Here is a 21,341-nt window from a genome sequence, read left to right as displayed (position 1 = left end):
TGTTTTATAGCAGCTTTAGAATAAAGTTATTGTCCAGCTAAAGTTAGTTTTGATTGATTCACTTCAGTCGCAACGATCATTAGTTATTAACTGGGGCCGCTTACATGACACCGTTTTAACAGAAAACTCTTAAGTTCTCTCTAAGCAAACTTTAAAAACGCGAAACCTGTGAGAACGCTGATGGCGTGCACATGCGTTTTACGAGTTCAGTCTATAGGGATGCGCGTTTGAATATATATGTGCGCAGGCGTGTAGTCCTTCTTTACAAACCAACCCTCAACAAACTACTTGTCTGGCCTTAAAATGTATAATACAGAATTTTTATCGCTTCCGCGTAGCCACGTAAACCGGAATTATCCCGACAACGCTTTACCTGTAGAGATGTAAAGGGAGAGGTATTTGTGTGGTAAAGTGAGGTAAAAGGAGAGGTATTTGAGTGCATGTCACTGTGTGCACCTTCTATACATTTATCTCTGCTCATGACAAAGCTGCTAAAAAAGCTATTCACATTACATCAGTTAGTACATTGTACATTTACTGTAAATGTAAGTTTCAAAAATCTAAATTGCTACCATATTTTATAACCCCCCATACCTAAGTTTATAGTGAGAACATTATCCCCTCTCACATGAATAATTATACAGCAATTAGTTCCGATCAGTACTGGGAAGTTTCACTGTTTGTATTACTCTCTCTCTCTATCTCTCTCTCTCTCTCTCTTCTATCATGTGAGCATCCTCAGACAAACAGAATGAGGTCAGAGAAACACACTTATGGCAAACCCGCATAACTGGCATATAGGAGCACACGGTCCCCAAACATCCATCATGAAAACAGAGTAGTGACATCAGCCAGCTGAAGCTTCTCATTGGATGAAGCTGTAAATCTCTGCTGGGCCAGAGCTCGCTTCAGATCAAAGACACAGACTGTACCGGAGCTGCCATATTTACCAGAAAAACAGACTGCCAAAAACTCAGATAGCAGCATGAATATTTTAAGGTGTATTTGTTAGCATTTGTAGACTTCATTAAATGGAATAGTGTCATTATTTACTCACCCTTATGTTGTTCCAAACATTCATGCTGTTCCTGAAACCATGCAAAACACAGAAAAAAGATATTTTTCCCCATTCAACGACAAAGAGGTGGTCTGATTTTAAGTGGCTGTTTACTGGCCGCACAATCTAAGGTTTTAATTAGTCTGTATTATGGTCAAAAGTTTGTCACTAATCACTAACCCTGTATGAGAAACAATAACAATGATGCATTTATCAACAGATACCGCTGATACAAAGCAGAAATTATTTTTTTTATTGAAGAAATGGGACAGCTGCCAACAGCGTTTTTTAATAAATACACTGGCATTAAGAGTGCTTTGAAATAATTGCAACCCAGGCTTGTTGGAAAAATGTACAGTGGTGGTCAGAATTAATGGCACCCAAAAATTACCAAAACCTTTCATTGAATTAAAATAATTGAAAGTGGGGAGGAAATCACATTATGAAATAAATGTTTTTCTCCAAAACACGCTGGCCATAATTATTGGCACCCCTAGAATTGTTTATGAGTAAAATATCTCTGAAGTATATTCCCATTAATATGTACCTTTATTTAGCACACCAGGGTGACTAGGAACATGAAATTGTCTAGCTATGACCTCTTGTTTCACAGGAGTTTAAATATGACGAATACACAAAGGCCAAACTTCTTTAATCATTCATCACAATGAGTAAAACCAAAGAATATTGTTCTGATGTGCAGCAAAACATTGTTGAGCATCACAAAATAGAAAGTGGATGTAAGAAAATAGCTAAAGTAATGAAAATCCCCATTTTGACCATCAGGGCAATAATTAAGAAGTTCCAATCAACTAAAGATGTTACGAATCTGCCAGAAGACGTGTGTCTATATTGTCTTAATGGACGGTGACGAGGAAAGTTTGAGTGGCTAAAGACTCTCCAAGGATCACAGATGGAGAATTGCAGAGATTACTTGAGTCTTGGGGGTCAGAAAGCCTAAAAAAAAAAGATCAAACAACCCCTACATCACCACATGTTGTTTGGGAGGGTTTCAAGAAAAATCCTCCTCGCTCCTCCAGAAATAAACTCCAGCATATTCAGTGGTCAGACACGACTGGATCTTCAAAAGGGACCGGATTCTGTGGTCAGATGAAACAAAAAAAGGGCTTTTTGGCAGCAAACCCACCAGATGTGTTCGGTGCAAACAGGGATAAAAAGTACCCCATGCCTACGGTTAAATATACTGCTGGATCTTTAATGCTGTGGGCCTATTTTTTAGCTGGAGGTCCTGGACATCTTGTTCAGATACATGGTATTATGGATTTTAGCAAATACCAACAGATAAAAAATCAAAACCTGTCTACCTCTGCTAGAAATCTTATAATGGGCTGTGTTTGGATCTTCCATCAGGACAACGGTCCAAAACAAACATCAAAATCAACACAAAAATGGGTAACTGAGCACAAAATGAAGCTTCTGCCATGACCATCCCAGTCCCCTAAACTGAACCCAATAGACAATGAGTAGGGTGAACTGAACAGAAGAAGCACCAACATGAACTTGTGAATCTGAAGGATCTGGAGAGATTCTGCATGGAGGAATGGTCTCTGATCTCTTGTCAGTTATTCTCCAAACTCATCAGGCATTATAGGAGAAGACTCAGATCTGTTATCTTGGCAAAAGGAGGTTGCAAAAAGTTTTTAATAACAGGGAGACAATTATTATGGCCAGCGTGTTTTGGAGAAAAGCATTTATTTCATAATGTGATTTACCCCCCACTTTCAATTTTTTTACTTCAATGAAAGGTTCGATTTTTGCGAATTTTTTGAATGAAAGATCTAAAGGATAAACCATGCAGATTTATTTTTTACAGCCATTTTTGATCATATTTACCAGGGGTGCCATTAATTCTGACCACCACTGTATCTGTGGCGCAAAGTTACTTTTAAAAGTAATACAATACAATATTGCATTACTCTCTGAAAAAGTGACTAATTGCATTACATTGGAAAGTAATGCATTGCATTGCATAGCCTCAGGCTGAAAGAAAATGCCAAGTCACACAAATCTTTCAGCTGTGCTACCATTCTGGATTGATGACGAATCGGATACAGGAGAAGAGAGTTCGTACATCAGCAATAAAGCCATTTTTGCTTATTAGTATGGCTGAATTGGATCATCAGCAGGGGCAGCAGCAAAGACATTGGACACATAAAGTGAGATTAAATACATAAAGTATATTTGTGTAATTTAACATATTTAACTAGGTTTGTGTAATATTCTTAGCTTGCATTTCACAGTTTTTATTTATTTTGAGGAATACTGAATCTGTTTTTTGTGCGTGTGAGATGAGTAAATGCCAGCTCACATTTAGTCTAGAACTACAATAAGCATCATGTTCACACAGCGCACACAACGCCTCTGCACTTACTCACGATTTCTCTCAGTAAGGGTACAGGAGAGCTGTCAGTCAATAAATGGCGAAACAAAGGAACTTGTGTCACTTATCTGAAAAAGTAACTCAGATATTTTGTTGTAAATTGCGTGGAAAGGAATGTGTGACTTCTTTACTACTGAGGCTACTTGAAAAAAGGTAATCTGATTACATAACTTTTAACACGTTTCCACTAAACGCGAACATGGCAACGTTTCATTACTTTGGCTATTGAACATATCGCAGTAGTTTGGAAAAGTCTATATAAACTACATTTGCTAAAGCAACCACGCTATTTTAAGCTCTTTTTATTTCTCTGTTAATTGTCTACTACAAAGGTGGGCATTTGAATATATATAATGTTGTTAAGCTAATTTATTGTGATTTTGTTGTTGTTGTTATATTCAGAGCTTGACGGCCCTTCACTCTTATTGTATGGAAAAGACCCGCCTGGACATTCTGTTTTTGTGTTCGACAGAAGAAAATCATATGGGTTTGGAATAACATAAATAAATGTTGAAATATTTTTCAATTTTGGTGAACTATTTCTTTTACAGAATTTAAGGCATTGTGAACTGAACATTACTCCCCCGTTAATGAGACGACAGTTTTCGTCCCTATTGACTTCCATTGTATGTTTTGTAAATTCAATGGAAGTCAATGGAAATCAAAACACTTTGGTCACCAACATTCTTTAAAATATCTTATTTTGTGTTCAGCAGAAGAAAGAAATGCATACAGGTTTGGAGTGATGATGACAGAATTTTCATTTTTAGGTGGACTATACCTATAAACTAGCTGTACTGAAAAGGAACTGACCCCAATCCAGTACTCAGTGGCACTCCATTTTTTAGGTAACACAAACATCTATGACTGCTGAGAATCAGAGGGCCACTTGACATCTTCAGATGTGGAGCGTGTCTCAATAATTAAGCCCTTCAGCGAGGTTCAAACGCATGTTTACAGCACCAAAATCTGCGTTGTTTAAGGCGCTAGAATTGACGGAAGAGTTTTTCCCTTTTCACGATCACCGTTTCCAGATTCAACTCTCAGCAAAAGATAGAAAGCACTAACCGCCCACACACACTCCAAGAACCCACATATTCACACACGTGCACACTCATGCACGCACACACACAGGGCGCAGATGCAAACTCTCACTATCCTCAAGACAAAGAGATAAAGGCAGTTACACACAAAGAGAGCATGCTCACACATTCACACACATGTTGAGAAAAAGAAGCCTTTCTCTGTGAAACATTTTTTCGAATGCAAAAACAAATTTGAATGTCCCATTTATAAGTGAAATATGACCTGAACATTTCATGATTCACCACTTTATATGCTCACATAGACACCTGTACATTACATTTTATTACATAACATAAATAATAAAATACAATAAAAAAGAATACAACAAAAATAAAACGAAACAATAGAATTAAAAAAAAATAAAACGCACATCACAGAATACCCACGGCAAAAGATGTAACCACTAAAATAATTTCTTACTGTTTTCAGACTTGACATTCACACACAGATTAGACACACATGGCAAGAAAACACACAGCTTTGCCCAAATGAAACCTCAGGTGACTCTCAGCCCACAGAGGGAGCCTCAGGTGTCCCTGTGCACACTGCTGTCATCTTCCATGTGAAGGAAGAAAAGAGCTTTTTTCACCTTCTGCTCTCATTTGCATAGATGAGGAACGTGTATGTGTGTGTGTGTGCAGTGTGTGTATAAATACTCAAAAGTGAAGAAAGCCCCTCTGATGTCTGATACTGTGGTATCAGACCATCTGTTTCTGTGATGTTGGGTGAGACACACATTAATTTACCCTTCCTCTGAAAATGAATCATTTGACACCGCTGGGAAATCTGTATTTTTTCCTGGCTAGCTGAATTGTGTTGACCTCATCTAGCTTACATTTATAACACTGCACCACACTGTAGATATCTGACCTTGTTAATGTCACTTTTGTTTGGTCTGACCTAAATAACAATGACATGACATCCCAACCCTGTCATCCAAACCGGAGACAGAGCAGACCCAAAGCACGCTCTCTACGCAAGTACATGGACTACCATTCAAAGGTTTGAGGTTAAGATCTTTAAAAAAAAATGTTTTCTTTTATTCAACAAGGATGCATTACATGTATCAAAAGTGACAGTAAAAACGTTAATATAGTTACAAAAAATTCTATTTCAAATTGGTGTTGTTCTTTTCCTGTTCACCAAAGAATCCTGAAAGAAAAGATTATCACATTTTTCACAAAAATATTAAGCAGCGCAACTGTTTTACTGTTTTAACATTGATAATAATAAGAAATGTTTCTTGAGCAGCAAATCAGCATATTAGAATGATTTCTGAAGGGTCATGTGACACTGAAGACTGGAGTAATGATGCCGAAAATTCAGTTTTGTCATCACAGGAATGAATTACATTTTAAAATATATTAAAATAGAAAATTATTTTAAATTGTAATAATACTTCACAACATTACTATTTTACTGTGTTTTTGATCAAATAAATGCAGCCTTGGTAGGCAAAAGAGATAGTGTAGTCACATTAGCAAACTTTTGTAGGGAAAAAGGTTTTCAAATTATTAGGTTTTTTTGTGTGTGTGTGTGTGTGGGGGGTGGGGGGGGGGGGGGTCAACTGTCCATTATCAAGTGTAGCGATGCATCAAGAACCGCTCATACAGAATTCACTTTCAAACCAATAAGCCACTTTCTGTTGGTCAACACGCCAAATGTGATGAGCAACTTGAAACCAATTAATGCGAAATCTTTCACCGAACGGGAAATTCCTGATAACATGGATTACAATTAAAAATGTTGGATTTCTCTCTTCCCTACCCTGCTGAAAAAAGCTTAAATTCCAAAAAAATTCCAAAATGGTCTCAACTATAGTTTTAGATGAATAATTCTAGTCTGTAAATGACACAACCTGGTTACGCTGTTTTTGTTGCAGGTAAACCAGCCTGACCGGTGTGGCCTTAGAAGGTGACCAACCACAACCAGCATGAATGTGCCCAAAACAAACCAATAACTAAACTAATATTAAATGCAAATTCTTCTAGTGTTACCAGTTGAACCAGTTAAAGGGATAGTTCACCCAAAAAAGAAAATTCTGTCATCATTTACTCACTCTCATGTCGTACCAAAACCATTAGACTTTCGTTCATCTTCGGAACACAAATGAAGATATTTTCCTCCATTGAGAGCTACGCAACTACCACTTTGACACTTCAAATTGTTCATAAAGAGATCCTAAAACTAATCCATATGAATTGAGCGGTTTAGTCCAAATTTTCTGAAGACACTCGATCACTTTATATGATGAAAAGATTGAATTGAGGCTTTTATTCACATATAAACATTGATCAGCGAATATAAACAAGCTCAACCAAACCTGCTTGACGCACGACAACAAACCTCTTGCAGAAGCTCAAACGTGCTGTGTAACACGAGAATGAACCTCATTGGTTCTTGCAGAAGCTCAAACGTGATGCGTAACACGAGAATGAACCTCATTGGTTCTCGCACGTCAAGTGAACATGCTTGAGCTTCCATTTACCACAACTGATGTGTAAGCTGATGAATGTTTGTGAATAAAAGCCTAAATTCAATCTGTTCATCATATAAAGCGATCGAGTCTCTTCTGAAAATTTTGACTAAACCGCTCAATTCATATGAATTAGTTTTACGATCTCTTTATGAACTTTTTGAAGCGTCAAAGTGGTATTTGCGTAGCTGTCAATGGAGAGACAGAAATCGCTTCGATTTTAAAAATATCTTCCTTTCTGTTCCGAAGATGAACGAAAGTCTTACAGGTTTGGAGCGACATGAAAGGGGAGTAAATGATGACAGAATTAAACATTTTGGATGAACTATCCCTTTAGGATAATCTAGGCTGATAGTGATAATTCCTATTTATATCACAATTATTTCTCTTACATTGCCTTAATGAGATTAAAAGCAAGCATGGAGCCATTTGTCTACAGATTTCAATATCAACTCAATAGCTTCTAACAACATACATTTTATAGCTACTGTACATACTTATAATGTATGTAAACAGTTGTCTTATTATGTATGTTTATGTTTCTGCTAAGACATTACTTTAGTAGCAAATTTTCTCATTTCATGATCCAGATTGTTAACAAATGGCAAATAAGTTAGTGAAGTGAAATATCCAATGTATAAGATCACAACACACTGACACACATTCCCACTCAAACACACTCATTAACTATCCCACACGCGACACACTGACGTACACACACGTGTGGGCACCTCAGAGAAGTGTGAGTTTATGAATGGCAGTAAAACTCTTACGGTGACAGTAGGGATGGCGGTGACCAGAGAATACACCAGCACCGGGGAGCTTTGCTGTCGTCTTCAGGTCCTGGATACGGCTTGGAGAAGGCTTTATCGAAGCAGAAGAATCCTTGAACGTGCACTGGAATGTGTCCGTATACTCAAAGTAGTATGCCAGGAGGACCGTTCCTGCCATGATCACCAGCTGGAAATAGAACATGATTCCAGTTTAGAATAGAAAATCCGTTCTAATAGGTGGATGGTGGGGTTCTGGAATAAAGCACAAGCTGTAGTCGGAATCTGCGGCTGAGTGAAGGAATAAAAAGAAGAAAATAAAAAAGACAATTCTCCCCGTGTGAGAAGTCACAGGAAATTTTGTGGCGTGAATGAGTGAAGGCAGCATGAAAGGATACTGTGAGAACGGCTAGAATCCCTTCAGCTATGCCTATCTATAGGAATAAGACACAAATAAAGAGTGGCATTTTACGGAAAAGAAAACAAGAGATGAGAATGATCAAGGGAGAGAAGAAAAATAAGGGGAGGAGGAAAGAGATGGCAATGTTGTAGAGAGAGAGAGCGAGAGGGGGGGTGGAGAGATGGGAGAGAGAGAGAGAGAGAGAGAGAGAGAGAGAGAGAGAGAGAGGGAGGGAGGAAGGGGGGCGTGTGCATCTGTGCTCACAGCGGGAGAGGAATATATTGCTACAGTACAAGTAATGCATGCAGCTCTTTAGATTTTTGGGCAGCAAAGATAAATAGCATTACATTTATTAAAATAATTTATAGAATGGCACTTTCAGTAAATAGGGTACAAACTAGGGTTTGAAAGTCAAAAAATATATTATTTTTCTTTTCAACAAATTGCAATGACATGCTTTGTTTCAGAATCTTCAGGAAATTCTGACGGTCAACCCTAAATATTATATTAGCCGTTTATCCGTTTCTGTATTTTAGTTTGCTATTTTTATTTTTTATTTTTTAGTAATACACAATACATAAATATCAAAATAAAAAAGTTACTAAAATAGGCTACATTTTACTTTAAGGTGTTCGTGTTACAGTGTAATTATACATTTAAGTACAAATAATTAACTACATGTATACTATGGTAAGAGTGTGGTTTAGGGTTAGTTGCATGTAATTATGCACAATTTATAGTAATTACTATAGTATCTAACTACATATAACGTGTAACAAGGACATAGTAAGAAACATATCATGGCAGAATGGGAATCAGGGTCCCATATTTAGCCTAAACGGTTGGAGTTTGCTAGTTTGGGACCAGCTATTGGTTTACATTTGACAAACTCATATTACCCATTGATACATTCTTTTTTTATTTGATTTACAACTGAATCTAATCTAATAGTTCTTGCTATAAAAAACACGGTGTTTTGTGGCTCTAATGCTTAAAAAAAAAATCCTGAGACAAGTGTGTTCGTGGAAAGTATTTGCATGCATGGTGCAGCTGTGTGAATCAGCAACAACATATTGGATCCATAACCATAATGTCTTATGAAAGAGATAACAGATTATAGTTCAGTGCAGCCTAATACTGTAGCAGCTGATGTTCAGATTTATCAACTAAACATTTCTGTCATTCATTTGTTATTCTTTTTGTTATTGCAATATTGCTCACATTATCAGTCAACACAGATCTTCTTGGCTTTGAAATCATTTAGTTTTTCAACATATGCTTGTCATGGTATTACGGCAGTGAATTCCACTCACTTAGGCTAATTGTAGGGACTCCAAACTTGCAAAAAATACACAAATCTACATACAGTTGCTTTAACACTATTTAGTATAAAAAATATTTTTTATAAAATAAAACTATTTTATTTTTAAATGTTTGTTTTTCATAATACATGTTTTCATCAGCCAATCTGCATGTCTCCATTCATCAACATTATATCTGTGTTGAATAAAAATGAACAGAAATTAGATTGTCAAGCTTTCATTGTTTTTCTAAAATGCTAAGAAAACTAAATTTGTCTTTATCGCTATACTTTCTGTTCAACCCTGTTATGTTGTGACATTGCTGTTGTGATATTGTTTCTGCCATCATTTTTAATCATAATTTTTTGATAGCACCTTCGAACAGCGGTAAGTATCTTTATCAGTATTTCATTTACACATATCAGCTTCTCAAGCTCAATAGTTCAGTGTTGTGGGAAACATCACAGTGATCCATTTTTAGACAAAATATTCTGTTCTTGGAACAAAGACAGAACATTGACCGTGAACAATGTGGTGTGGTGCAAATATATTTGTTTGCTAAACCTATTACTAAGATTGCACAGATCATCAACCCATGTAACCCCACTAAATTAAGAAGAGCCAATAAAACTCAGTTGTGACCACTAATCACAATATCTATGAACGTCCCTCAATGTCTTTCTAAGGTATTTACTGCTTTTGTTGAATGTAAACTTTTTAAACTTTTCATGAATAGCACCTTCAATAACGACCCCTGGACAAACCTGGAAAAAGTGCAACTTAAAGGCAGAGATCTACATGTCTACAATAGTGGTTAGTGTGTTTTTTCCAAAGCCTAAATAAACTTCTGGTCTGGTCTCTTTGGAGTCAGTGGTAGAGATGATAATTGCCAAATTCTATCATCCATCGGTTCAGTTCATGACAAGCAATTCTGAAATACATTGAAGCTCTTGTATAAACTGTTGCCTAGTTATTGCTTCATTCTTCTTGTACTCTACTACAGTATGATGTTTTCTGCTGACTGCTTCTGTCTCCCCCCACTGTGACTGCTTTCATGTTATTTCTAGCTTCTGTCCCACATGAACATGTACACAAGTTTTCAGCTCTCACTCTTCTAAAAGCTTTCAGCAGAGTTCTGCACCCAGCTTTAGTCTGCTTTGTAAGCCCTCACAGCATTTTTTGTCATAGGTAACCCAACATTTCCATGAGGTAGCCTTTCATAAACACCAAACCAGAAACATATTTCACTGATGATATCATTCAACAGTATCATTTATTTCATTAAAATGTCAATCATTACAATGATTCACTTTTTAAACAAAAACAATACTGTGGGTGAAAAAGACTCACTTTTAGTTATTGGGATTGATTACAGTACTTTACAACTTACAGCCAGATTACAACTTACAGTAGTGTCTCGAATGAATGTGCAATGAGAGTCAAGCTCATATTCTCTAACCGGTAAACATAGCTACAGCGATTAAAGTAATATTAAAGATGACGACGTCAATAAAACCGAAAAGTCTCATTCACACGTCAAGTCCAATCGAGCCACGAGTTCATCCATCAAACCTTCAGCAGCTTTTATATCTGGCTAGAGAGCGGTGCATTTGAGTCACGCGTAGAACACAAAACTAATAGGAGCAGCTCCGGTGGAGAACAATGACTGGATCTAAAACCTTCAGACGAAACCATGGCTGTACAGTGGTGAGAACAAGTATTTGGTACACTGCAGATTTTGCAGGTTTTCCCACTTACAAAGCATGTAGAAGTCGGTAAGATAACCAGGTTATCATCGGTACTCTTCAACTGTGAGTGACGAAATCTAAAACAAAAATCCAGAAAATCACATTGTATGATTTTTAAGTAATTAATTTGCATTTTATTGCATGACATAAGTATTTGATACATCAGAAAAGCAGAACTTAATATTTGGTACAGAAACCTTTGTTTGCAATTACAGAGATCATACGTTTCCTGTAGTTCTTGACCAGGTTTGCACACACTGCAGCAGGGATTCTGGCCCACTCCTCCATACAGACCTTCTCCAGATCCTTCTGGTTTTGGGGCTGTCGCTGGGCAATACGGACTTTCAGCTCCCTCCAAAGATTTTCTATTGGGTTTAGGTCTGGAGACTGGCTAGGCCATTCCAGGACCTTGAGATGCTTCTTACGGAGCCACTCCTTAGTTGCCCTGGCTGTGTGTTTCGGGTCGTTGTCATGCTGGAAGACCCAGCCACGACCCATCTTCAATGCTCTTACTGAGGGAAGGAGGTTGTTGGCCAAGATCTCGCGATACATGGCCCCATCCATCCTCCCCTCAATATGGTGCAGTCGTCCTGTCCCCTTTGCAGAAAAGCATCCCCAAAGAATGATGTTTCCACCTCCATGCTTCACGGTTGGGATGGTGTTCTTGGGGTTGTACTCATCCTTCTTCTTCCTCCAAACACGGCGAGTGGAGTTTAGACCAAAAAGCTCTATTTTTGTCTCATCAGACCACATGACCTTCTCCCATTCCTCCTCTGGATCATCCAGATGGTCATTGGCAAACTTCAGACGGGCCTGGACATGCGCTGGCTCGAGCAGGGGGACCTTGCGTGCGCTGCAGGATTTTAATCCATGACGGCGTAGTGTGTTACTAATGGTTTTCTTTGAGACTGTGGTCCCAGCTCTCTTCAGGTCATTGACCAGGTCCTGCCGTGTAGTTCTGGGCTGATCCCTCACCTTCCTCATGATCATTGATGCCCCACGAGGTGAGATCTTGCATGGTGCCTCAGACCGAGGGAGATTGACCGTCATCTTGAACTTCTTCCATTTTCTAATAATTGCGCCAACAGTTGTTGCCTTCTCACCAAGCTGCTTGCCTATTTTCCTGTAGCCCATCCCAGCCTTGTGCAGGTCTACAATTTTATCCCTGATGTCCTTACACAGCTCTCTGGTCTTGGCCATTGTGGAGAGGTTGGAGTCTATTTGATTCAGTGTGTGGACAGGTGTCTTTTATACAGGTAACGAGTTCAAACAGGTGCAGTTAATACAGGTAATAAGTGGAGATCAGGAGGGCTTCTTAAAGAAAAACCAACAGGTCTGTGAGAGCCGGAATTCTTACTGGTTGGTAGGTGATCAAATACTTATGTCATGCAATAAAATGCAAATTAATTATTTAAAAATCATACAATGTGATTTTCTGGATTTTTGTTTTAGATTCCGTCTCTCACAGTTGAAGTGTACCTATGACAAAAATTACAGACTTCTACATGCTTTGTAAGTAGGAAAACCTGCAAAATCGGCAGTGTATCAAATACTTGTTCTCCCCACTGTATGTGTAGAAGATTTTATTATTTAGAAAATTTAATTTAAATTTAATTTAATTTAGCTATATATTTGTACACTATTATTTCCTCTGTTGTGACTTTGGTTTGACTTTTGGAAGCCTGAAGAAAGGCATGGAATGTTGCTTGCAGCAGAAAATTCAATTTTATATGTCACATGGTACAAGACCTTTACCCCAAAATATCTATAGGGTGTGTTACCATCTTTGGAAAAGGATCTATGGTATATATGTGTGAGCTGAGCAAAAATCTGGAGTCATTCTCTGCAGAAGGTGCTCGGCTTTGTTGCAAAATAAAGTCTAATATTTCTGGCATCAAAGATCTCTGAGAAGTGATTTTTCACAAAAGAGAGAAACCACAACATATGTTCCCAATATCACACACTCAGTAGACACGTGTGAGTCCTATCAATGTATGGGTGTGAGTTCAGATATAGAATGTGGTTGTCATTCTCCCTGTTGGTCACCCTCGCTATGGTCCTTGTTGCATTTTCATACAGACCTGAGATGCTATTGTAAGTTGCTGTGTTAACAGAACATTTCGAGACTCACACCTGTAAGTAAATGCGATTGTCAGTCCCCAAAACTGATACTGTGTTTAAGCAGGGCCGTAGCTAGGGTATCAGGTTGTTGCTGTGAGCCCCCTTGAAATGACTGACGGTCCTGCCTTTAAGTATCTTCTCTTCGTAATGAAATACATGAGCTTGTTTGTCATTGAATGGCCAGGTAGGCTACTGTTAAAACTTATTTTGAAGAAAGGGCAAACAATGAATTTATTTAGGCTACAGAATATCCAATCCCAGTCATAATTTTTGAAATCTTTCCTGGCAGGAAGGATAAGATAAAACCCAATTTGACTCCTTCCACTTTCACACAGTCCTATTTTACAGGGTTTAAATGCAAAGGCAAAATGATGCTTTCCAAAGTTTACAGCTAACAACTGACACAAGGCTCTGAATAATAAATTCACTCATGCATCAAATCCTGTGTTGATTACGGGATTCTAAACACAAACATTCTAATTCAGTTTTAGTGGGGAATTAACAATTTGCTTGAAGATAATAACCCTAATATAAACATAACCCAGAGATATCCTTTTTAAACTGGTTTGCAATAAATCTATCATTTTGAAATATAAACTAATAAAAACTCTCAAAAATGATGAAGATTCCAACTACAAACCTTCTTTACTTTTTTTTTTTTACTTTACTTTTACTTTACCAAACTACTTACTTTATATAAGGTGTCTTCATATTTTTATTATTCTCCACATTATTATTATTATTTTTATAATAATATAATAACAATATTTAATTTTGTAATTGTTGTTTTATAACCCATGAATGTGTATACAATGAACTAACTCTGTTTATACTAATGCATTAAACTGATCAAAAGTAACAATATAGATAATTACAGTTACAAAAGATCTCTAAAAGCTGTTCTTTTGAACTTTCTACTAACTGAAGAATCCTAAATATAAAATGTATTTGGGTTTCCACAAAAATATTAAGTAGCACAAATGTTTTCAACATTGATATTGATAAGAAATGTTTCTTGAGCAGCAAATTAGCATATCAGAATGATTTCTGAAGGATCATGTGACACTGAAAACTGGAGTAATGATGCTGAAAATTCAGGTTTACCATCACAGGAATAAAATATTTACAATTTTTGATCAAATAAATGTAGACTTGCACAAGCACAAGAGACTTATAAAAACCTCAGACTTAATAAACACTTTTGTGCACTGTATTGTGTTATAAAATGTCCCATGGCTCAAAATAGTTTTATGTAAAATTATCACCAAGATTTGTAGAAATGCAATTCCATTGCCCCATGTGCACATACGGTTGAAAGGCAATGAAAGCAGACTCGAATGTGCATTTCATTTGACAAAAATCCCTGATATTAAACAGCCTGCATGTTTAACCATAATGTGAATGCTTGTTATGTAATCAGTTCGGGCTAAACCTTGAGGATCTTTGTCAAGATGAATAAGTGTGGAAAATAAATGCATTGCACAAAGACCAGAGGAGGAAGTGACAGAATTAAGTTCATTATCTAATTTTTCAGACTTGCAGACTTGCTAATTGAGAGCAGAAGGCATGTGCCCTTGTTTAGCAATGCTGAAGAAAGGTCACACATTCACACAAACAGCAGGAAAACAGGGCAGATTGACACAAAGTCAAATGAACCAAACACTTTCAGGTGAAATAATTATAAATGTAACCAAGAAACAAGACAATAGTTTTGACGTCTCTTGGGTGAGTGCTGCGAAATGACATTAATGCAAATAGCATTTTTTTTTAGAGAGAGAAATGTTATATTATATTTGATTACACACGGGACTTTTAAAGAGCGGTCCACTTTTCTGGCCTCATTTCTCAGAGCGAGTCCATTGCTTAGTCAGTTTTTCACTCTTTCTGAATTTTTAACTGCTGTGCCAGCAAATAAAAATTCAGCCGTCTGCCACTCTGTCAAAAACATGGAGAAAACTGACAAGACGGTGACAGAGAGACAGAAATGTCTTTGGCTAACTTTAGCCTGTACCGTTAGCTCTTACACACAGGAAACAGGAATTGCTATGTGGAAAAAAAACACACAGCTTAAACCAGTCTAGGGTGGTTACTCAGTCTCCCAGCCTGGCCAAGCCAGCTATGTTGCTATTAGATGGGACCAGCTGACCGACTGTAGCTAAACCAGCTTCAGTTTTGCTAGGCTGGGGGAGAAGATAAACTTAAACCACTTAAGACCAGAAAAACACCAGAAATTAAGGATTTTTTGTTTGTTCGTTTGTTTGCTGGCTGATTTCAAATCCATTTTTTAACTCAATAATTGTGAGCCATTTAAAAGTAAATAAGCCTCCCTGACAAATGACAGTAAAAAAATTGTGTATCTTTAAACAATTGATGAAAACTTCACAGCGATATTACAGTTTAACAATCTCATCTAAATAATAAATTTGCCAGGGAGCTTCCCACCCAGAGCGGGATGATTGTGCCCTCTGCTGTTCACATACTTATATTTAAAAGGCAGTTCACAAAATGTAGTTCAAAGATTTTTTCAGACTCATCTGTGACTGATATTTCGTTTATTTATGTCATCCTACTAAGAGCCTTTCTTTAATTATCCAAGTCTAATATGGCACAGTTACTTGACAAACTTGATGTTGGGCTACTTTAAAATTTGTTGAATCAAACACACACACACACACACACACACACACACACACACAGTCTATTATTTGCAAGGAATTTGTCAGATGCTTTTATGCAGAGCGACTGCATTAAAAAATAGTGCTTTAGCGTCACATGCGAAACTGCCGTTGTGAACAGATGGCAAGCATGCGAAGTTATATTCTGGATTAAGTGTTTTATTTATAGAAGGACAAATAGAAAACTTTGGTCAGAAGTGGATCATTCCTATTAATCTTATTCTTCCTTTTTTAGTAGCTTCACTAGCTGAGAGGTTAGCTGCATCTTTTCTTTAATATGCATTATTCCAGTGCTTTTACCAATAGCTAAACCATATATAATCCTACAGTTTATTGCATCGCTGTATTCAGTACAGAAATTACAGTTTTCTGTATGCAGTGTAGGCTGCATGACATTTGGATTTTACATTTCGCAACTTGTTGACCGTAACATGTTTTTTTCTGTAGATGAAAACATGTTAAAGTGGCAGAACTACTGAAGGTGTGAGATCATAAAACTGGCTCACTGAAGCTCATGTGGGACGTTCAATGATGCCCACACGTTGTTAAAATAACTGATCTGAGATGAATAACAAACTGGGTCTGTAAAAAAACAAAAAACAACTTTGAACAGAAGTCTTTTGCATGGTTTTATTGTTGTTCGTTTCAGCAAGTTACTAAATGAATGCTAAATTGACAATTCATAAAGGCACGTCTACCAATTATTCAGCGAAAAAAATTGCACTATTGTGCAAGTATTTCTGTATGCAAGAGAATACATTAGGTTTTACTATTACCGAAAATAGACCTACTTTAGGATGAGCAAGAAAGCAAAAGAAACCAAAATATTTTTTTTGTGTGCAAACTGCTAAAATTCTACCAGATCTTTTTTTCTTTCTCAGCAAGTCAGATTTAATATTTATGGAATGATATTCCTTGATGTCACAGAATTTGCCTTTTCTATTAACATTTTCTTCATTTAACATTGTATGAGCACTGTTTTAGTTTCTTCAGAGCACTTACTTCTGTTACTCTACTTGGGTGAATTTTTCCAATGGATTCTTCCTTAAAGTTACAAAACCATTACATTTTCCAAATAACACATTGCATTCTTCATCTAATTCACTTTAAACTTGCTTTTGTGATTGGGCTGCAAAGAGCCAAGACAAATTGTGATCAAAGTATCAATCTTTCCTCTTGGCAAACACTTCCATGTGTTCCGCCCACCTCTGCTGTTCTGTGGAAGTTCAGAATTAGTCTTTTATCTCTAGTCTTATCTAATCTCCAGCAACACACTCGCTGAACGTCAATACGGGAATGAGTTCTCTCCTCTGGGGGTCATAAGTGGGGACTTCAAAAACTGATCCCTCACAAAAATTGCCTAACAGATTATAAGAACACTGGTGGCAGCTCATGAGATGAGCTAATAACCGAAAGGTTGCAGGTTCAAATCCCAAAGGGAAGATTTGTGATTTAGAGCAGTGTTTCTCAACCGGTGGGCCGCAAGACCGTTTTGAGTGGGTCGTGGAGTTTGTAGTCAAAGAAACAACAGCAGAAAACGTATTTATAAATGTTTTTCTGATGCGAGACTTTTATTTAGAAAGATGTGCGTGAAAGCGGTTGACTTTTCTGTCAGACGCAGTTTGCTGGAGAAAAACACATTGCCCTGGTTCAGTATCTGCTGTCAGATTAGATGTTAGGCTATGCCATTGTTATTATTCAACTGTTATTTTTGTAACTTGTCACACAGTCTCACCTAACTAACTTTCCTGTCCTGTCAGACATTATAATAATTGTGCTAGCAGCGCATGCTTTTCAATAGACTCTAAGCGCAAATGTCGAGGCACACACAGCAGATACAGTATGATGTTCATTATTCATCAGGATCAGTATCCAACTGTCCATATGTTTTATTAACAGTTCATGTTAGTACTGTGTATTTACCATGGTAACTAGTTATATGTTAACTGTAGCTCCACACCAGGATACCACTGCTTCTTCCACAGCGGCGGCTCGGATAGAGCACCTGAGGAGGGCTGCGATGGGTTGGATTTGAGTTGCTCATTACGCATGAGGGCTATCCAAACTCAGAGAGTCCTGACGCTCATGGCAGGCAGAGCCCTTGACGGCAAGTAGGTCTAGCTGCAAACCGGAGATCTCCGGAATTGGGCGTGAACTCCAAAAGTTGGCAGTACCTCCAAAAGGAGGCGGGGTCTCCACGAGCAAAGACTTTCGACATTGGCTCTGGCCTCAGCCAATTGACTTCAAAATAAAAGTTTGTAAATTAAACAGTTACTAGCTGATCTAAAATAAAAAGTAAAAAAAATGCTATATAAATAAAAATTCCTATATAAATAAATGTGCTCCATGAGCCCGGAGCTTGTGGCCACACTGGCCAGTGGCGTTCAGTTTGAACCTCTGCTCAACGATATAAGCGGGAATACCTTGCGAGCGTCCCAGTTCAGTGCTTGGGAACAGTTTAATCTATCGCTGTGTTCTAAGCAACTGGGGTGTCCCTGGGGCTCAAGATTCACAGGGTATATGGGGGCAGTGATGCTGGGTTCAACTAAAAAGGTTCCATTGTCCGGTTGGGGAGTTACGGATGGCCCGGCTCTGTGATCTCATGTTGCATAATCTTATTAACTGCTTATCTCTAGAAATGCCATTTTCTTTAGCATGCTAGTCATTGCAAATCCTACCCTGCAGTCAATTTCACTGGTTAAGGTTAGGATGTAGGGGTTAGCATTTGTTGTAGGAAATCAGCAGTGTGATTGACATGACCAATGCAATCTTTCAAATCTGCTGCGGGGCAGAGTTTGCACAGAACTGGATTGGGAAAAAAAAAATCATGCATTCGTGTCATGTGCCTGTCTGTCATTGGGGGGAAACTACGCCCTATTTTGAAGCTCCCACTCCCATTTGGAGATCTCCAAGCTTCAGCTATATAGTGCAGCAGATTAATGGCATATTTCAAGAGAATCGTTCAAATTGGTATACAAGCATGAAATTTGGCACAGATACTCTCTGGGTCACTTTTTGGGAAAAAGGCGTTGGCCACCCAAAAATTCAACATGGCGGCCATTTTTTCAAGATGGCCGCTATTTCTGTCAAATGCTCATTATGTCAATCGTTCAAACAGTGATGTAGGCATAACATTTTGTGAAAATACTCTCTTCAGAATGTTTTTTTGGAAAACGGTGCTTGTCCCTCAAAAATTCAAGATGGCAACCATTTTTCAAGATGGATGCCATTTCTCCTTACATCTTGAAAATAGTGGCCATCCTGAATTTTTGAGTGGCACATACCTTTTTCCAAAATAGTGTTCCTTGAAGAGTATTTCTGCCTAATTTTATGCTTGCATCACCATTTGAACAATTGAAATAATTAATATTCGAAAGGAAAGGTGGCCATCTTTAAAAATGGTGGCCATCTTGAATTTTTGAGGGACAAGCACCTTTTTCCATTAACATGTCCTTTAGAGAGTATTTGTATCAAATTTTATGCTTGAATCACTGTTTGAATAATTGATATAATAAGCATTGAATAGCAATGGCGGCCATCTTGAAAAATGGCCGCCATATAGAATTTTTGAGTGGCCAATGCCTTTTTCCAAAATAGTGGCCCTTAGAGAGTATCTGTGCCAAATTTCATGCTTGTATACCAAAGTGAATGATTTTTTACTAATCTGCTGCACTATATATGCACTAAATATACAATATACACTATATATGCAATATGCACTAATACCCTTCTCCTTGACGGCGGCTTCTGCATGGACGTGGCTCAGGCAAAAGACGCACATCTTCGTGTGTCCAGTTTGAAGTTCGATAGGTCCCGTGCAGATGGAACAAGGCTTTAAGGGACATGCTTGTTCGCCGGAACACACATGGGGTTTTTGTAGACTTAAATCAACTTTGCGTTGGTGATTTAACGACATAATGACAGATGTCACCGTTTTGCACGAAGGAGAAAGATTCTGAGGATATACACGTTATATAGGCTACTGCACATTCCTGCCTCTGATTCACACGCTTGAACACCATTGGACATTGCAATGCAATGTCGTTATACCAATCAAGCTTCAGTATTCTAGGAGAAAGGATAAGTTTCCCCATAGTGTCATCATGATGCAACGCCTCATCCCCTCATTTTAGGGAACACTGATAAAAATGATTTTGTGGTGAAGTAAATACTGCAGAAAAAAACAATGTAATTTCTACATGAAAAAGTAAATTCTATATTAGTACTCAATTCAAGCGTGTAGAAATTAAAGCGTAAATATCAACGTTATAAAATTAAGTAAAATTACTCAACTTTTCGGATACTGGTGTTCCCATCATGCACTGCGCCTTGAATAAATAATGAGGTTGATTTTTCACTGTTTTCCAGCTGTATTTACACTGTTTTATCATTGCTTTTGTTGTGAGGATTTGTAACTTGCCATTTTGTGACATTTGGAGTTCATTTTCTACTCAGAATGACACATTCATACACAAAAACAATCCATCAAATGTTACGTCATTGTGTATTGTGTACCAAGTATTGAGTTCTCTGCGTTCAGATAAGATTGTATTAATTTCTTAGAAGCTACTAAGTAAAGCATATACTTTAAAAGTGTGGTTTAATTCAATGTTATATTGTTTGAGTGAAATGTATTATTAACTAAATAGATATTACTCAACCTTTTACTGGCCAAGTTACAATTACTCATTTTCTTTGTTAATTTTACTTAACTTGGTTAAGCAGAGTTACCATAATTCCATATGTGAAATTTACTTACGTTTCCGTAAACTTAACCCAAAATACCACTTTATTTTCACTTTGTGTTATTTTCTATATTTCTTATGACTGTGGTGACTCGTAACTAACTTTATTGTTTTAACAAAATACACTCATCTCCATAGCTCTTGATCAAATAAGTAATAAAAAAAATCAATAGTAAAAATACTGCAAGTTGCTTTGGAAATTAAATATGAGGGGCATTTTATACATATTGAATGACAGATCTGTTAGTTGCCATGGAGCTTTGACTTCCTGGAAAGAAAGTTCTTTAAGCCACACCAAGCACTCATTGATGAAGCTTGTCAGTGCTGAGAGATCCTCAAGCTTTTAACGTGCAGATAACATATGTCCCACAGTGCTGAGATGAAGCACGAACGATACCGAGCTGGAACTGCATCAAGGAAAGGGGAAAAGAGAAATGCCAGAGAGAATTTTACCAAAAGCAACTGATAATGAGATGCAAATGTAGAACAAAGGATCATTGGCCACAAGAGATGACTGGATTCCAGCAGAGAGCGCTACTTTGCTACATGAAAGTGTGCTGG

General features: G+C 37.5%; 1 protein-coding gene across 1 annotated transcript in view; it reads right to left on the bottom strand.

Annotated features, from left to right (window-relative positions):
- Window positions 1-21,341, bottom strand: part of plppr2b (phospholipid phosphatase related 2b) — a 50,933-nt gene that overhangs the window by 18,132 nt on the left and 11,460 nt on the right. The window contains 3 exon segments of the mRNA XM_084128780.1: window positions 7,794-7,840; window positions 7,843-7,923; window positions 7,926-7,980. Coding sequence (XP_083984906.1) covers window positions 7,794-7,840; window positions 7,843-7,923; window positions 7,926-7,980 — 183 coding nt within the window.

The sequence above is a fragment of the Abramis brama genome (genome assembly GCF_963993115.1).
Source record: "Abramis brama genome assembly, chromosome: 11".
In the NCBI taxonomy this organism is placed as follows: Eukaryota; Metazoa; Chordata; class Actinopteri; order Cypriniformes; family Leuciscidae; genus Abramis; species Abramis brama.
Note: the sequence above shows the minus strand (reverse complement) of the source record. Positions and strands in the feature narration are given on the sequence as shown.